The sequence below is a fragment of the Onychostruthus taczanowskii genome, unplaced genomic scaffold (genome assembly GCF_017590055.1).
Source record: "Onychostruthus taczanowskii isolate IOZ18803 unplaced genomic scaffold, ASM1759005v1 scaffold204, whole genome shotgun sequence".
Classification (NCBI taxonomy): Eukaryota; Metazoa; Chordata; class Aves; order Passeriformes; family Passeridae; genus Onychostruthus; species Onychostruthus taczanowskii.
This window is the reverse complement of record NW_024499285.1, coordinates 286,715-303,537: the sequence shown is the minus strand read 5'-3', so window position 1 is coordinate 303,537 and position 16,823 is coordinate 286,715. Positions and strand designations below refer to the sequence as shown.

Genomic DNA, 16,823 nt, shown 5'->3' with positions numbered 1-16,823 from the left:
TGTTTCAGTGGGCAATTTAAGTTCTCAGTGGATTGGAAATGAATCATTGGAATGAGGAGTGGGATTTTCATCATCATCTTGCTGTTTGTTATTTGGATTACTGCATGCAGCTTTCAGACATTTTTGAAATGAAGACATGCATTTACGCCTGCAAGCAGAGGCTAAAGAAAAATGTAAAAATAACACATTTTTACACTTTCTGAAGTCTGGATATCAGAGGAATTTGACAGTGACCTCGCTGTTGGTGTGAACTGCACTTACTAATTCCTCGCTAAAGCTTCAATTAACTGACAAGGTTAATAAAATTCACTGATGTCCAAGTCTCCAACAAGCACCAATAGTCAAGTGCTCGAGAGAAGCTGTGCATGCACCAGGATGTCAGGAGAAGCAGAGGGGACAGAGGGCTGTTCCCAGTCTGCAGGTTAGACCCAGGCTTACCGGAAAGGAACATAACTCTGGGAATTCTCTGACATCCAGAGGAACACACACCTATGTTTTGAGCATCAAGAGCATCAACTCTTGCAGGGTCAAAAACATAACCTGTGCAGAGTTCTGTCCACTGATACTTATCCAGGTCTACTGAAAGCACAGATCCTGATAGCACTTGAGCACTTACCTCATTTATTTCTATTCTTTGCCCAGACATATCATACACATCACCTGCAAGCAAGAAAGATGAAATTATAGCCACAAACTGCAGGTAAGTGCAGTCTCTGAGCCACAAAATTGAGTAAAGTGTTTCTAAGTCAGAATATATTTTAAAAGTTTCAGTACATTGACATGGGCACTGATGACTGATGATACATAACAATCAGTTTCTATGTTGGTCCATGACAGAATCTGGAGACTGATATATGCTTGAAACACAAAGCAGTTACCATAAAAGTGACTGGCTTTTGATTAAAAAAGACTTGTCTTGAGCTGAACACAGAGAGAATAGGGTTTCTAGTGCTAGGTAGGAAATGAAAGTGCTTCCAGGGGATGACTTCTCTTGTGCCTTCTCTTTCAAAATCCAGTTCCTGGATCCTACTATTTGTAGCAGTCCCTGGATACCCACAGAAAAGGAGTTTCCATAGCCAATTTCTCCCACACCTGGGTAGCAAGGCTGCTCTGTTGATTCTCCCTGAATGGATGATCTGGTCATAGGAATTGAAGACAAGTCATCTCCAAGAAATATTATTAGAACTTCTGCCTGGAAAAAAGTTTCACTACGAAGGTCTGGACTGTCCCAAAGCCAGCCAGTCCCAACCCTTCATTGAAATAAGATTGAAATGCAATGAATTAGAGGAATCATTCACTCATGTTTGCACCAGCAACCTCAATTGTGACCAAAGTCAATTGTAGTGCTGGTGTGCCTTCATAAAGGCCCCAGGAGTGTAAAAGACACACAGTAAACACCTCTCCTGAGAACTCTGCATCAGCTGATTCCCTGGGAATCATAAGCAAGAGGCTTTTGTGTCCTTCCCTTAAGCCTCCAGAGGAGAGCAGAACTAAATCATCCTTTTTGGCATTCTTTCCAGAATGCCCCTGAGCAGCAGAGAAGTACTGTGCTAGGAAGAAGCTAAACATTTAGAAAACTACAGGCAATAGATTGTTTGCCTTCTTTGCATGTATTTCCCATTCATTTCTTGAACCCTTACCCTTTATCTATGTTGGTGGTGACATGCACTTCAGGAAAGTCAACTAAGAACACTTGATAGGAGAGATTTCTTTTATTTTTCAAACTCCTTATTAGCAGTACTAATGTTAGATATGATAGTAACTGTTTGAGATAAGGTGGTCTCCAAATATGCACAGATCCATAGGAAGAAATATTTTCTTTTATTAGGTCAGCTGATAGCACTGAGATAAGATGCAAACTCTCTGGCAAATTAGTGCATCAGCAGGTCTGACACAGGCAAAGCAAGCATCCATATACAAATAAGCAGTGACTAATTTATCTGGGGCATCTAATGATGTTAATCAATTAGGCAGTTTACAAAGTGCTAGCACCTTTTGAGCAGTATGAAGAAAACCGCCTGGAGCCATAGCATGAACAAACCTTTTAAATCAATAACTTCAGGGATCTAACAGAGCTAACAACTCATGTTTCCCATTTTTTCCAACTGCCTACAAACTTTTATTTCTTCTGGTAGCTGAAGAATGTCAGTGTAAAGACAAAGACCTGGTCACTGACTAGTCCAACTACCTGAAAAGGATGTGGAAAATCACTGCTCATGACAAGAGAAATTGCTGAGAGACTACAGTGGGAGAAGCTGACAAAATTTGCAGATGAGGCCCATGAGGGATGGCTGATTTCATAAGTGATTAGGAGGGAGTGAGTTATGTGAGTTACATATTATATTTTGCAAGGTTAGCAATACCTAGCTAACCATGTTAATAATTCCATAAAAAGCTGTGATGACCTAACTAGTGATACAGAAAAAAAAAAAACAAAACAAAACAAATTTGAGTACAGATATTGTAAATCTGGGACAAATGAGGCAAAACTAAGTGTTGGGGCAGTAGTGGGGCAGAAAAAGGGAGAAAAAAGCGAGAAAAAAGGGGAAACAATTAATACATGGCAAATGATACAATCAGGCTGTCCAGACATCCCTGAAGGGTAGCCTTACACTTGATCACTGCAGCTCCTCACATGGCATTCTCTTCTGCATATCAGATTTAGTCTCTGTGGATGAAGAGGCACACAGTGAAGAAAACCCAGAGAGTAAGACAAACATACCATAGGATTTGCCATTGATGGAGCACTTGTTGAAACACATGATGTTCTGGGTGAGAGTTCCTGTTTTGTCTGAGAAGATGTACTTGATCTGCCCCAGCTCTTCATTGAGTGTAGTGGTTCGAGCCTGAGCTGGTGTGTCATTCAGCGGGTAATACATTTTGCGGTCCCAGTCGATGTAGAAACTGTTACCCAAGCGTATAATCTCCACACTGATGAAACAGAAGGTGATGGAATATTCATTAGATTAAGGGACAAGCTCTTTATCTTCAGCACCACCATTATCAATTGCAATTAGAAGACAACTTTGAAGGTAATGACAGGTTGAACTCATCTGTTCATAGGTGGCCTGTGGCAAGAGATGCTGAAGCAAGTCCCACTGAAATGATCTGCTAAGTTTACAGCAAACTCATTTCCTGTGTTTATGAAGCAGTACTTTATAAAAGTACTTGGAAAGTTTCAGAAGTTTTGGACTGGGAAGCGAGGCAGGAGCAGTGGGTTTCAATTAGTGCCGTTTCAGGAGGTGGCTTCCAGCGGAGCTCTGGGCTGAGCTGAACCCAGTGGCACAGGATGAGCACAGCCATGTCTCCAGCAACAGAGAGCTCCACACCAAGAGAGCTATTGTGTCACTCAGTACAACCAAAAGAGTGGCATCAGCTTGCAGATGACATGAATTTTCACCTGGCTGGATGACATATTGGACAGTATTCATTCCTCAAGTTTACCAACACAAAAGAGAGTCTCAGTAGCAAAGCTGATTGAAGGCAGCTACAATGATAAATTGAACAGGGCTTTGCAGTCTCTACCCCAGCCCCAAGTTTCGAGAGCATCACAGACACGTTGCCTACCTGTCACTCCTATTTGTCTATCACCAATAACCAACACAGCTCTGCACTGTCTGGGAAGAGAGAACACTCTCAGCTGCTCATATAACACCAAGTACTTCAACCTGGATGCACCTACTTACCTGACAATCCTCACACAGTCCTGAAGCCACCTCGAAGAACAGGTTATTCATTCACTTCTAGAAAGATCCTAATGGTGGCAGGCTTCCAGTCCTGCTCCTACAGCATCCTACACACCTACACCCCCCCTTTAACAGCAAGATCATCCTCTCCTCTTCCAGGGCTCATTGCTGTCCCCACTCCAACCCTGACAAAACCTTCTGAAGGCAGCAGAAAAGTGTCACTGTGGTTGTGTAGGAGCATCCATGATGGGGGCTGTGTTAGGTTTTAAGGAAAATGCTTCTCCCAGTCAAGGCAAAAGCTAAATCTGTTCTAAGATCAAAAGTGAAAGGAGTTTCTGGCACGTACCTGACGTAGAGTGAAATAGGTACCACTGTGTTTAGAATGATCACGTATGACCAGAACATGAGGAAACCAGAGTAGGAGGCAGAGTTGACACCCTCTGCCCAGGGCAGATAAACCTGGAAGTAGTAGCCCTTATCATGCTCCCAGATACCATTGCCAATGGCTAGGATGAGACACATCAGTGCTAAAAATGCAAAGATCTGGAAAAAAAAATCAAAAAACAAACCAAACAAATCAAAACCAAACAAAATGTATTGCATTTCAGAAACAAGGAATTTATTAAGCGCAGGTTAATCAGAAGATCCTGATGGGATAGAGCCAGATAGCCTAAATCACAGGAAAATGTGCCTAGGGATGAAGAAGGAAAACTAGCAAAATTATGATACTTTCACCTCAAGGACAAAGCTACACAGTGCAGAGTCTGGCAACTTGGAATTAGAAGTCCTCAAACAGCTGGGGATTTAAATCCCAAGCAGACATCTCAACTAGGGTGGTTAGACCAATCTGCTGTACAGCAAATCTCATTAGAGGAGGGCTGAGCTGAGGGTCCTCAAACATCTGGCTGCACACTTGGGAACACAAATTGCCTGAAGGGCTTTACTTAGCCATTTGCCAGATGTATCACAGTCTTCCTCACAATTTCTGAAAACTACTAAGGAAAATCCAGCAGCATACAGTCTGGAATTTAGCACTGGACATTATTCTGATGGTTAGAACAGAGTTACTTGCTTTCTCAAAGCTAATGGTTGCCTCCGTATTTGCCCTCACAATTTGATTACATTTCCTTAGAGCAAACAAAAAGCAAGACCACCCAGTGATGCGTATCCTTGGGCTTTAGAGATGGCTGTTTCCTGAAGCCTAAAGTAACCAGGGCAACGGCAACGGGGAAGTGAATTTCAAATTGGGAAACTTTACTGAAAATTGGGGCTTGCTCGGAAACACTATTTAACAGACACAAAAACATCACATAGGTCATAAAGCATTTTTTGATCAAAAAAAGACAGGACTGTAGCAATACATTTATTTGGAAAAGAAGACAAAAAAAAAAAAAGAAATAAATTTAACAGAAATTAGTACAAACAGAAAGGAATTAAAAACATCACATAGGTCATAAAGCATTTTTTGATCAAAAAAAGACAGGACTGTAGCAATACATTTATTTGGAAAAGAAGAAAAAAAACCAGGAAGAAATAAATTTAACAGAAATTAGTACAAACAGAAAGGCATTACAGAACTGTGAATATCCAACAGTAATAAAGAATCGAGAAAAGAAAACATGAAGTCATAACCAGGTGTGTGAAAAGCAAATGTGTTAACAGACAGCCCTCCAAGAGGAAGGAGTAAGGAAGAAGAAGGATGTATCTGCCCTATGGTAGATGAAAAAGGAAGATTATGGTCACTGACACAGAGCACTGTGTGACTCTACTTGCTAATAAGCATTTTCAATGCAGCAAGTCCATCTAATTCAAAGATGGAAACTTAGAGGACAGTTTTTAACCTTTAATATGGTTAGTTTTTAACAATGCTTTAAAAACTGGGAAGACCGACCATCTTGGAATCCTGCTAATATAATTACAATATTTGTAAGGTAGAAATGGTGATAGTGGGGGATATAAACTGAAGCTAACTTGTCATCCTTCCTGGACAAATGATGAGAAAATAATTATTTTGGCACGGTCTTTTCCAAACACTTGATATAAAACAACCAATATAATAATAAAAAAGTGAAGATATGGAGTCAACAGGCTGCACAAAAGAGCAATTAAAAATCATCTTTTGCAAGGATAATCATTAGGGAGGAAATATCAGTAAGTTGGACCATTATGTAAAGGCCACGCAGCAACAATCACATTAAAACAGTGATCAACCTTTTTAAAAAACAGTAATTGAGGGAAAAACATAGAAACGTTGATGGTAAAGCTAATATTTGCACTGCTGAGGTAATCTGTGGGAGGAAGAAAGATACTTCTGTGGATCGATATGAATCACTTGGTGAAAAGTTCATGCCTGATCAACTCAAATTTTAATATCAAAAAGCCACAAAAGGGAACTGCAGTGAGAAAAGGTGGCAGAATGAGTTTCAGGGGACACATTTATTTCACACATGAGTAGTAGCTTTTCTATTTAATTGTGCGAAGCCAAATAAATTGCTCAGCTTGTGAAATGGAGACAATATTGCTTGCTGGTAAGGAATGCGGTGCAGTGTTTTTAAACCTCTGTGAACCAGAAATTAAAACATACTTCAATCTGTGCTATTGTAATTATAAGGACTTAAGGGTATTTGAGAGGCATGACCCACCTCACTGCCCCAGAGGTTAAAAATTATCCATTTGCAGAATATCACAATCCCTGTAGGAATTTCAATGTGTGATTCAGCAATAGAAATATATGTGGGGCAAGACAGGAGCTGAACTTTCCCAAGGTGTCTCTGCCCATGGCTGGGGTGCTGGAACAAGATGATCTTTAAGGTCCCTTCCAACTCAAACCACTCATTCTATACCACAGCAGCTCTTGACTACAGCTGCATTTGATTTATGCACATTTTGTTTTCTGTGCACTGGGCATGTCAATGCTCTCACAACCCCACTCATGTGCAATACTTGTGTTTGCACAAAGCTCACTAACATGCTGTTTGATCTGAAACAAAAGGAAAGCACCAAGTCATTAAAAGCAGCCCTCGAGATTAATTTCTGTGTGCAGAAACAACTGTGTGCAGGGTGTTGCAATTGCAACCACAGCCCTGAAGAGAACAACACGAAAAATCATTGCTTGAGCATGCTCATGGAGCTTCCCATTATGAATATCATCCCTTGCTGGGCCCTGCCCATGCATTAACTGTTAAAGATCCTCTAGGTAAAGAGGAAGTGACTTTTGGCTTCAAGACAAACATTGACTGTTGGATTGTGAATTTAAACAGTTTCAGTTTCTTGATTGGTACTTTGAGCTCTGCTCTGGGACTTGAAGCAGTCAGTTGTTTAAGAGATGAATATAAGAGCTCTCTTTCTCTGAAAATTTGCTCCCCCTAGCCTGCTACAAAGCAGCTTTTGGAAAAAAAAGCATTTCTGGAGCTGGCAAGTGCATCCCCAGTGGAGGAACATTAACTTCTCTCTCAGATCGATGAGAAACACCTCCAAATGTGACAAAACAGCTATGACTGCCATCTGGGAAGGTTCGCTTCTGATGAACTCTTGTTGGGGCAGACCAGGGCAACATTTAACAGGCACTCCCTTGGCGAACCTGCTTAAACACTGCTTTGTGCCGGGAAGTTGTATGGGAAAACGAACACAAAATAACTTTGCCAGTGTTAACGTGGAGTAAGTTTCACTACATTTAAATTACCTATTTATAGTAAGTCATGGCTGCTTTGTATTCTCCAACTCAAGAGCACAATATACTGCCTGTTTTTATGACCACACTCTGTAACCTTCGACCACCCAGTGAGCTGGAAAAACCCAGTGCCACATCCCCTTAGGTGTGCAACGAGTCTGGTGTTAATGTATGACAGAGCTTTACTTAGACATCAAAATTTTAGGTTTCTTAAAAAATGTGTAAAGAAGACAAACACACCCTTGGCTCCTCCAGCGCCCGAGAGCTCAGGCAGAGGCTGATGCAATCGGCTGCAACTTGCTCAGTTTTTCTAAAACAGAGCCAGGAGGTAAATTCATCTCATTTGTTTTTATACAGTTAGGCCAAACAGATTGAAAGTCCTGGGTGGGACCCTTGGCTTGTGAAAGGAGATTTAGCAAATCTTAATTGAACAATTCTAGATTCCTGGTTCAGTTTTCCTCTGCTCTGTTTCTGTGCCCTGTGGATCTGTCCACAGCCCATCCTCCTCTCCAGAACATAGCAGAACACCTATGAAAATGTGAAATTCTTCAAATGCTTGAAAAATTTTGAATGTAAGAGGCCATACCTTGTTTGGTTTTGCTATCCACTTAAGGGGAGAAAGGGAAGAAGAACACTGAGGGAAACAAGCTGATGACAGCTAAGCTTGATAAACCAAGATTCTCCTGTGGTAGAGATTGGTGCAAGATTATTAAAATTAAGGGCATGTCCTTACTGTACAGAGCAAAGCCTCAAGAAGAATTGAAGTTAACCCTGGAGTGGCTCTTGTGCTGTGGCACTGCTGTTCATCTCTGGGCTCACCTAAAGGACTTTTAGGATCCAAAGAAAAAAACAGGAATACAGAGGCTGAGGGGAAATGAGGAGGTTGCAGGGTGGTGCCACCCTGGAGATGTTTGTGCTCTAAGTCCCTGTGCTGAGGAGGTGTGAAGTCAGAGAGGGCAGGGAGAACTCAGGACGGCCTTGCTGTAATGCACAGACTTCTGCTGGATGCCTCCCCCAAGGCTTGTTCCATTCCTGGGAATGGATCCTGTCCCCAGCTGGCTGCTGGAGTGATTTGGAGAGCAAGGGTAGTAGGGAAGAGGCAGGAAGAGTGAGCACTGACCACCAGACCTTCCCAGTGTCATAAACTGAAGGTGGTGCAGCATGCATGGGAAAGAATGACAAATTTGCACTCAAAGGGAAATAAAATCTGAAATGCAAGACCTTTTCTTCAAGCAACATTGATTAAAGTAGTGTCAGAGTGTATGTCTTCCTTTCTTGAGTGGCTTTGAACTCAAGCAGTAAAATCTTGAGAAAGTCTGTGAAAGAATCACTATTTCTGCCTGGAAGTATTTGCCATTTGTTAAAAGCACTGATGAGCTTAACCCTCAAATTCGATCTGTTTTTCTATCTGAGAACAGTGCCTGCTATGTAAGATTAGTGTTCTCAAATTTCCCAGCTGCTTAAAACACCAGTTTCTGAGCATTAATGAGACCGTGTCTAATAATTTACCCTAACGTGTTAAGTCAGGAGCTGGCATCATGTAAATTAGCGAACTTAATTACCAAGTCCTATGCAGATAACACCAGAGATGCCAAGAATTTGTGAGGAAGAGAGAGAACTGCTAATATTTATTTAAATAGAAAATGACAAAATTACTAGAAGGAAAAAAGGGCTTTGTAGACTTCAAAATATTTCTCACGCAAAAATGCAGAGGAGAAAAGGGAGAGCAGAGTAAATGACAAGCTCAGAAGGAAAGTCCTTAATTCTGTCAATGTAATGGCCTTGCTTTGCAGGATGGGCTGGCAGAGGCACTGCAGAACGCAGGCTGCTAATAAATTATGATGTACATTTTCTTTTTATCATTAGTCACTTTCTGATATTCCCCCATTTGTGTGGACAGAGAGGTGGAGCATCTGGAAATGATGAACACATCTGAAGAAAGGAAGACACATTAATCAGACTTACCACCAGCACAAGGACATTCATGAGCCGATCGATGCTTGTTCGCTTAAAAGTTGTTTTTCCACTGTTCTGCATGAGTTTTGTGTCTGGCCCTGGAGAGGAAGCACACTTGTTAATTTTAGTAATAAAGCTTAGCTGTTCTAAAGCTGATTCCCTCTGAGGCCCCACTGTGCTTTTCAGCATAAATAACCATCACAGTTCTCATGAAGTCAGGTACACATGGTTTAGAGTGCTAGTGGGAACCATGGGCAGAAACAGGTTAAGTCATTTGCCTGAGATTATATGGAGTCACATAAAACCACTACATCTGGACTTTGACTCAACTCTTTTCTTTTAACATTCAACCCTTCCTTTCAAGGTTTAATCACTTTTCTCAGCATATTTGGTATTGCTGTGGTATTGGTGGCACATTATGTATTATTTCACGTGTCTAGAGGAGCATAGAAACAATAGAAGGACTATGCTCATGAAAAGCATATATCTAATCAATAATATTATTGATGACCCTGATATTCCAGTGTGGATGAAAATCACATAGAGATGATACAACGTGTTTATTTCAATACACTTGAGAGAATTCTTAACCAAATTTAATTGTTACATTCTTTTTTAGTCATCAATCAAAACTCCCCTCCTGTATTTTGCTGCGTGGATTTCTGAAACAAGAAACGTTTTTCTTCTCGTACCTGGTAGAAACATAAATACTTGATTCCTTTGTGCATGCTGGGTGTGATGTATCCCCACCCTAGTACTGCTGGGCTCTGCAATTGGCATGTCAGTCTTTATACCTACCAGCATAAATAACGAGCCCAAAGCACCATTCTGTGTTCCGGATAGTACAGCCCCTCAGCAACATCTTCTCATTGTCCAGGGCATATTTCCCTCCTCGAAGAGTAAGAGTTCCTGTGAATTTATCCAGTTTGTTGTTTGGTGCCTCACATCTGACTTCTCCTGTAAAAAAAAATGCAAAAGCAAAAATGGAAATCTTGGTCCAGAAAGGTGTCATCAATACTGCATTCCCAGCTGTTCCTCGGAGAGATAATATTTCACACTCTAGTTACAGTCAACTCCTAACCCTATCATTCCCATTCTATATCTTATATTTACTGATGTTCTGGGATGCTGCTCCTTACCTATATTCATCTCATAATTGAAGGGACCACAGTGAACTTTCATTTATCCAATTCTTTGAACACGGCAATTTTTTATTGGTAGAATACAAAACAAAGTTTCCACACCTTCTATGTGGATGAGAAGAAATGTTGAACCAGCAACATACTTTTAGTCAATTCACAACAAGTTCATAGTGGTAGGATGTCACTGGATAACTTTAGCTGAAAGTGCTGACATCACCTTTTTTCCTATTTCATTTTCCCTCAAACTACAGGAGCCCAAGCGAATAGAATCATAGCCTAAAGGATGCAGAAGAGTAATTAACTGAGGTGTCTTTATTCACTGATTTTTAATTTCATCTGTTTTATAACTCAAGTCCCAGGAGGGCATAAAAAGACAACACTACCTTCTTTGGCCACTGAACTGACACTGTAAGTGATTGGAGTGTCTACTTCCACACTTTATATTTTCTTGTAATAAAATGTGTTCAGATACCTCAGTATAAAAATGACTATTTTAAATCAACCATTGCACCTGACATTTAAAGATTCAAAGCAGAGCCCTGTGGATGTATTGAGAACTGGAAAATACAAATATGCCTTACGGAAAGGAATCTAAGAGTTCAGTCTGTTCACTTAATCAGCAGTTATTTTCATCACAGGCTATAAATACCTACTAAAATACTAGCATTTGCAGAGAGTACAGTTCTTCTAGCTGCTCTCAGATTTACACACCAGGTTCAAGAGACTGGAAACAAAATCCAGGGAAGTCCAGAAGAAAAATACAGCTTTAAGTGTCATGATCGTCTTCACCACTACAGATTTAAAATCAAACATTATGCCAATGATCAAAAAAGCAGCTCTAATCTAGGGCAGACAAACCATCAGACATGAAAGATTGAATAATTAGGAAATTCAGTGCCACATGTGTCATGGGAATTCATAGTAACAACTGTGTTGCTCTTCTATTTTATCATCTGGTTAGTCCAACAAGGACCAGACCTGTGCCCCATCATTTCTGAAAGTCTCTAGTAACCAGGCCCATCTCACTGCCACCCTCACAAACACCTTGAAAAGCACAAACGAAACAGGGTCTTTGCACTGGAACCTCAAACAGCATAATGCAAAGCAAACCCAAGGCATGGTCTCACACCAGGAACTCCGTGCCTGCTGTGGGACAGTGCTCCTGTGAGCATCTCGAGTGTCCTCATCTGCTTTCCCATAAGCAGGTGGGTCTGGGCTTCTGACATGCTGATTTTGAGATCAAAAGGGATTCATCCAAATGAGACTGACCACAAAAGAGTGAGAAGTTCTAAAAATCCCCCCAGGGCAGCTGCACTGAGCCCAGTAGCTCTGCAACTGAAGGCACCACAGCCAGGCACCATGCCTCCTCTCCCCCTCACCCAGTAACAGCAATAAGAAATCTGGAATACATTTCAGCTGAAAGGGTTAAATACTGCCAAGTCAGCTGTGATAAGTAGACGGTAACTGAAAAGTATTTTTGCCTTTCTGGTCTCCCAGTTCCCCAAATCAAACAAAAAAATTCAGTGTTTTGCAAGCATGCTCCTTATCTGAACCATCAAACAAACATCGTAACTCACATTAAGCATTCTACTGAGTGTCTGTATTAGCTGCACAACCCTGTCCTCTCTTCCTGTCTTAAAAAGTAATTAGATAAAGAGTTATATAAATATTTAAATATTTCTACTGAGGTTTGCTAAGGGAAATGCAAGGCTGGGTCTGATTCCAGGCACTCTTCCCAGTACACTGTCAAATATAAATCATCCTGGGAAACATTTTATTCATTTTAAGTATTGTGAAGAGGCCACTTTTATTTACAACATAAGTAAAATAGAGATTTAGAGAATAAATAAATATCCAATAAGGCCATTCTCAATTTTCCAAAATATTTTAAATTTTTTTTTAATTAAGCACTCCCAAGAAATACCGTACCCTTAGATAACCATCACACTAAGCATGCTTGAAAAATTATCTAAGATTAAGATTTTGCTTACAAATTGGTAGACACTTCAGCCTGCTCAGGAAAATAATTAAGGCATGCCACTCCAATTATTAACATTAAGCATCTAACTGTACATGTAAAAACATATTTCTCAAGACCTAAAATACCCAGAACCTCAGCCATCACTTCAAAAAAATCCTGATGTACTGAGCTGACACTTGGCAAAACCCACACATTTTATTGCATAAAACCTCAACAAACAAGGCAAAAGAAACTCTACCAGAGACAGTCTCAGCTATGGTCTTTGCCACATCCCCATTACTAGTCCTGGAATCATTTACTTATTTCAAAAACATTTTTTTTTCTAAAATTATTTTCCCTCTATACCTATAAGCATTTCTTGAGAGCCTACAATCCTTGAGGCGTTCCAAGGACAGCAGCACTCATTCCACCCCTTTCCATAATAACTCCTCCTGTAATCTTGACCTCATAGCTAAGCCAGCAGAGCACTGCGGAACGTGACTAACACCACTTGGTCTGTTCCCTCATCTTCTCTCCTCAGACAGACGATGTGTGAGGATGGAGTGTTCTGGTTTTGACAGGTCTAGCTCCTTTCTCTGTAAATGCTGCTAAGTATTCTCTGGTATCCAGTGACAGGACACGTGGGAATGGTTGAAGTTGCACCAGAAGAGGTTCAGACTGGACCTCTTAGGAAACATTTCTTTACTGAGGGGGTGATCACTGACTGGAACAGGCTTCCTAGAGAGTTGATTGCTGCCCCCAGCCTGTCAGGTTTAAGAGACATTTTGACAATGCCCTTAAAAACATACTTTAATTTTTGACCAGCCCTGAAGTGGTCAGGCAGTTGGACTAGATGATCATTGTAGATCACTTCCAATTAAAACATTCTATTCTATTCTATTCTATTCTATTCTATTCTATTCTATTCTAATCTTGTATTTGATACAGAAAACAGAGCTGAGAAAGGACACATTTCTTGTTAAGCCCATCTATACTGCTTGCCTTTAGATATTTTAAAACTCAGTCTTTATTGTTGCATTCAGAGAAAAGGAACGGCTTCAGGGTGAGGCTTCAGGCTGGGAAGGAGTCACCTGTCCTGTGTGCACAGTTAGTCCTCAGGTCTTTGTGGTGTCTGGGAAGTGCCACTGATCAGAAGATAAATGTAATCAGTGCATCAGCATTGCTACATCAGTGTGAAAGTGCAGTGTGAAAATGTTTTGAGACCAGAACTGAACATAAGATTTTGGGAAAACAGTTTCCATTGTGCAGTTATATGAACTCTTGTGCTGGCTTTCAAGGTGTGTAGTCTCAGCTTGTGCAGACAGACACAAAAGAAAAGTGTCCATCCAGAAGAACTGCCACCAAGGCAGAGTCAGGTTGTAGCCATACATGGCACCAAGACCTGTAAGCAAAGAGGGACCTTTTCCTTTACATGTGGTGTTGATACTTGTCGTACAGACTGCCGAGTGCCTGTTCTGTTTTACTGGCACTGTTTGCAGAGAAGACCTAGCAGGGGGCGGTGGACAGTTTGGAAGGAAGAGTCCCAACCACTCTCTGTAATTTGATCTCTGTAATCATCTTTAAAGTGAATTTTCCATTTATACTCACCATTGAACTCCGTCAGCTTCTGGAGATCTTCTCCAAGCTCTGCAGTGACTGTCAGTGCCTGCTTCACCTTCAGGTTTGTTTCACTGTGGCGAACAATATAAGAAAAAAAACCACTAACTGAAAGTCATATGTGAACTGAAAACTCCTTGAAAATAACTTCTGCTCTTGAGGACAGTCTTCTTCCGTAATCATCTTTAAAGTGAATTTTCCATTTATACTCACCATTGAACTCCGTCAGCTTCTGGAGATCTTCTCCAAGCTCTGCAGTGACTGTCAGTGCCTGCTTCACCTTCAGGTTTGTTTCACTGTGGCGAACAATATAAGAAAAAAAACCACTAACTGAAAGTCATATGTGAACTGAAAACTCTCCTTGAAAATAACTTCTGCTCTTCAGGACAGTCTTCTTCTTTAGCCATCTGATGGACTGTAAAACCTACATCTCTTTCACCTGGCCAAAGGGTGTAGATTGTCTCTTTCAGTTGCACTGACAGGCATTCAGAGGAATTCTGAGCATGGTACCAAAGGTGAAGTGGCTCTGTCCTCTAAATTTCAACACAAAGCAGCACACTCTCTACCCTGTCACTCATGACACATTTAAACCCAAGGTATCTAAGCAGATATGAGAGCTCTGAATCTTTTCTCCCATGGTATTCTGATCTGGAAGATTACTTCAGTCATGGGACTGGCTAGCTGGGGAGCTGGAAATGCAATGTCAAAAGAATACTGCATTTGTTCAGAGTCTCTTAGAAGTGGCGCTAGTGTGTACAAAAACTACAAACCCATTTTATGCAGAAATCAGATGGGGAAAGTCCAGAAGGCTGTCTGTAGGGTCTTGGGAGAGACACAATTTCTTAAAATCTCTGGTCTTGCTTAGTCACTCAGACTGTTGCTAGTTCTGGGCAATGCAGAAAAGGTAATTCAAACTGGGTCATAAAGATGAGTCAGCTCCAGTTTAATACAAGTTGCAGCCCTCTGATTTTGTAGACAGCTGTGTTCTGGAGTGGGAAGCATTTGGAAGCCTTTGCTGTGTGCTTGCAGACAGCAGCCCATTATTATATTATTCTACAGCAGACCAAAGGAGATTACCAGAGATATTCATTATGTTTATTTCACCCAGCTATAATCTGTCTCAAGGAAAATACTAGAGGAGACAAAAGCAACAGCTCCTGACAGGGATATTGCAGGGACATGTGTCTAACTAACTCTCAGTGTCAGAAGAGCTGTGACTGAAAAGTAAGTCCTCCTCACATGACATTTGTACTCAAGAAGCAAAAGTATCCACCAGAAGATGTGATTTTCAAGATACCCACCCAAAGTTTATTCTACATGTTATGAAACTCTTGCTACCAAAGCTATTGCAGGTATGCCCACAGCACCCAGGGTCACCAGGAACGTGGCTTTGCAGTGGTGGCAGTGTTTGCACGCCAGGGCCAGGCTCACTTACCCGTCCAGCTCAGCTGTCTCGATGTACGTCAGGCTGTGTGGCTCACTGCTCGACAGCAACAGGAGATCAGCCTGAGCACAGACAGACAGAGAGACTTGGCATGAATTCACACAGTCAGCAGGCACTGCATAGCAGTGCTGCTTGTGGTTACTGCCACATTATCACTATGACTGATTTCCTCATGAGTGATAAGAGTGGCAGAGATTAGCTGTGATCAGGATAGAGACAAATGGTACTCACTGTCACAAAGTTGTTGTTTTCTAGTTTTATTATATCCCCCACTTGGACATTCATCCATTTTTGCTCCTTTAACCTGCAAAGAAACCTCTAGTAAGTAAGCACATCCAGCAAATGCCTCTTGGGAAAGTGGGGAACTTAGCTCTGCTCCTGCAGCCAGACTGTAGGTGCCATCAGGACTAAGCTGGAGGACTGCCACAGTAAAAAAAACCAGTAAAAAGCAATAAAAGCACTGCTTGGGCTGACCCATGCTGGGTTGAGACCAAGCCCCACAACAGCAGTACAGTCCATGTGCACTATCCTTGTCCTTGTCTCTGCAGCGACTACTCCCTTCCTTCCTTCTCTTAAAGGGCCACATTGCCGCAGAAAACCCTCTCTGCTTTGTGTAAGGGAATTCATCTGGGAAAACTGCAGATTGTGTGAGGTTTTCTGAGTGGTACTAAGAGCAAGAGTAACCAGCTCTCACGAAGGTCAGTGCAGGTGCATTGGCTGTGCACTGGACTGTCTGAGCCATGTCTGCAGTGGTCTTCACAGCACCAAGCCAGATGTGCACACAGGAAGCCAGCTAATCTACAAGCACCAACACAGCCAAAATAGCTGCATATGAAAATTCTAGAGGTGAGAAAGATCAGTCTCAAAACAGGACTGGGAGTTCAAGCTTGAACTCAGTTCGATCTTGCTCATTCAGTGTTGGTTAGAGCTGGACAGGATCTGTAGTTTCCAGGTTTTGAAAAAGGCAAAACATTATAAAAGTTCTGTGTCAAAATTTGTTTCCTAGACACAGTAACTAATACACAGTAAACTAAGAAAGTGGTTTACTTAGCAGAGAGCACAAAAAGCTATGTCCTTATTCTTCAGTTTCCACTTATATTTTTAACTGTTTGATCATCTGTTAGAGTTTACACAACATACTGCTATCTGTAGTATGGAAAAAAGTCACAAAATACTTCCCAGCTGTCTACAGCTGTGTCCTATGCATAGCTGGACTCCACAGAGCTGCAAGTACATCTGTCTGTCATGAAAGCCAAAGCCCTCTGCTATTTTTTCTGCAGGAAAGAACAGTGCTAGCAGTACAATGTCCAAAGCACGCAGCTGAAATGTTCTGGGTACAACTAAGCCA

At 41.3% G+C, this 16,823-nt stretch overlaps 1 protein-coding gene across 1 annotated transcript in view; it reads right to left on the bottom strand.

Moving 5' to 3' along the window:
• LOC121335569 (phospholipid-transporting ATPase ID-like) overlaps positions 1-16,823 on the bottom strand; it is a 71,338-nt gene that overhangs the window by 21,512 nt on the left and 33,003 nt on the right. The window contains exons 7-14 of the mRNA XM_041403853.1: positions 15,707-15,779; positions 15,467-15,537; positions 14,245-14,327; positions 10,111-10,269; positions 9,322-9,410; positions 4,033-4,229; positions 2,723-2,931; positions 617-660 (exon numbers count right to left, since the gene is read on the bottom strand). Coding sequence (XP_041259787.1) covers positions 617-660; positions 2,723-2,931; positions 4,033-4,229; positions 9,322-9,410; positions 10,111-10,269; positions 14,245-14,327; positions 15,467-15,537; positions 15,707-15,779 — 925 coding nt within the window. The remainder of the gene's footprint in view (positions 1-616; positions 661-2,722; positions 2,932-4,032; positions 4,230-9,321; positions 9,411-10,110; positions 10,270-14,244; positions 14,328-15,466; positions 15,538-15,706; positions 15,780-16,823) is intronic.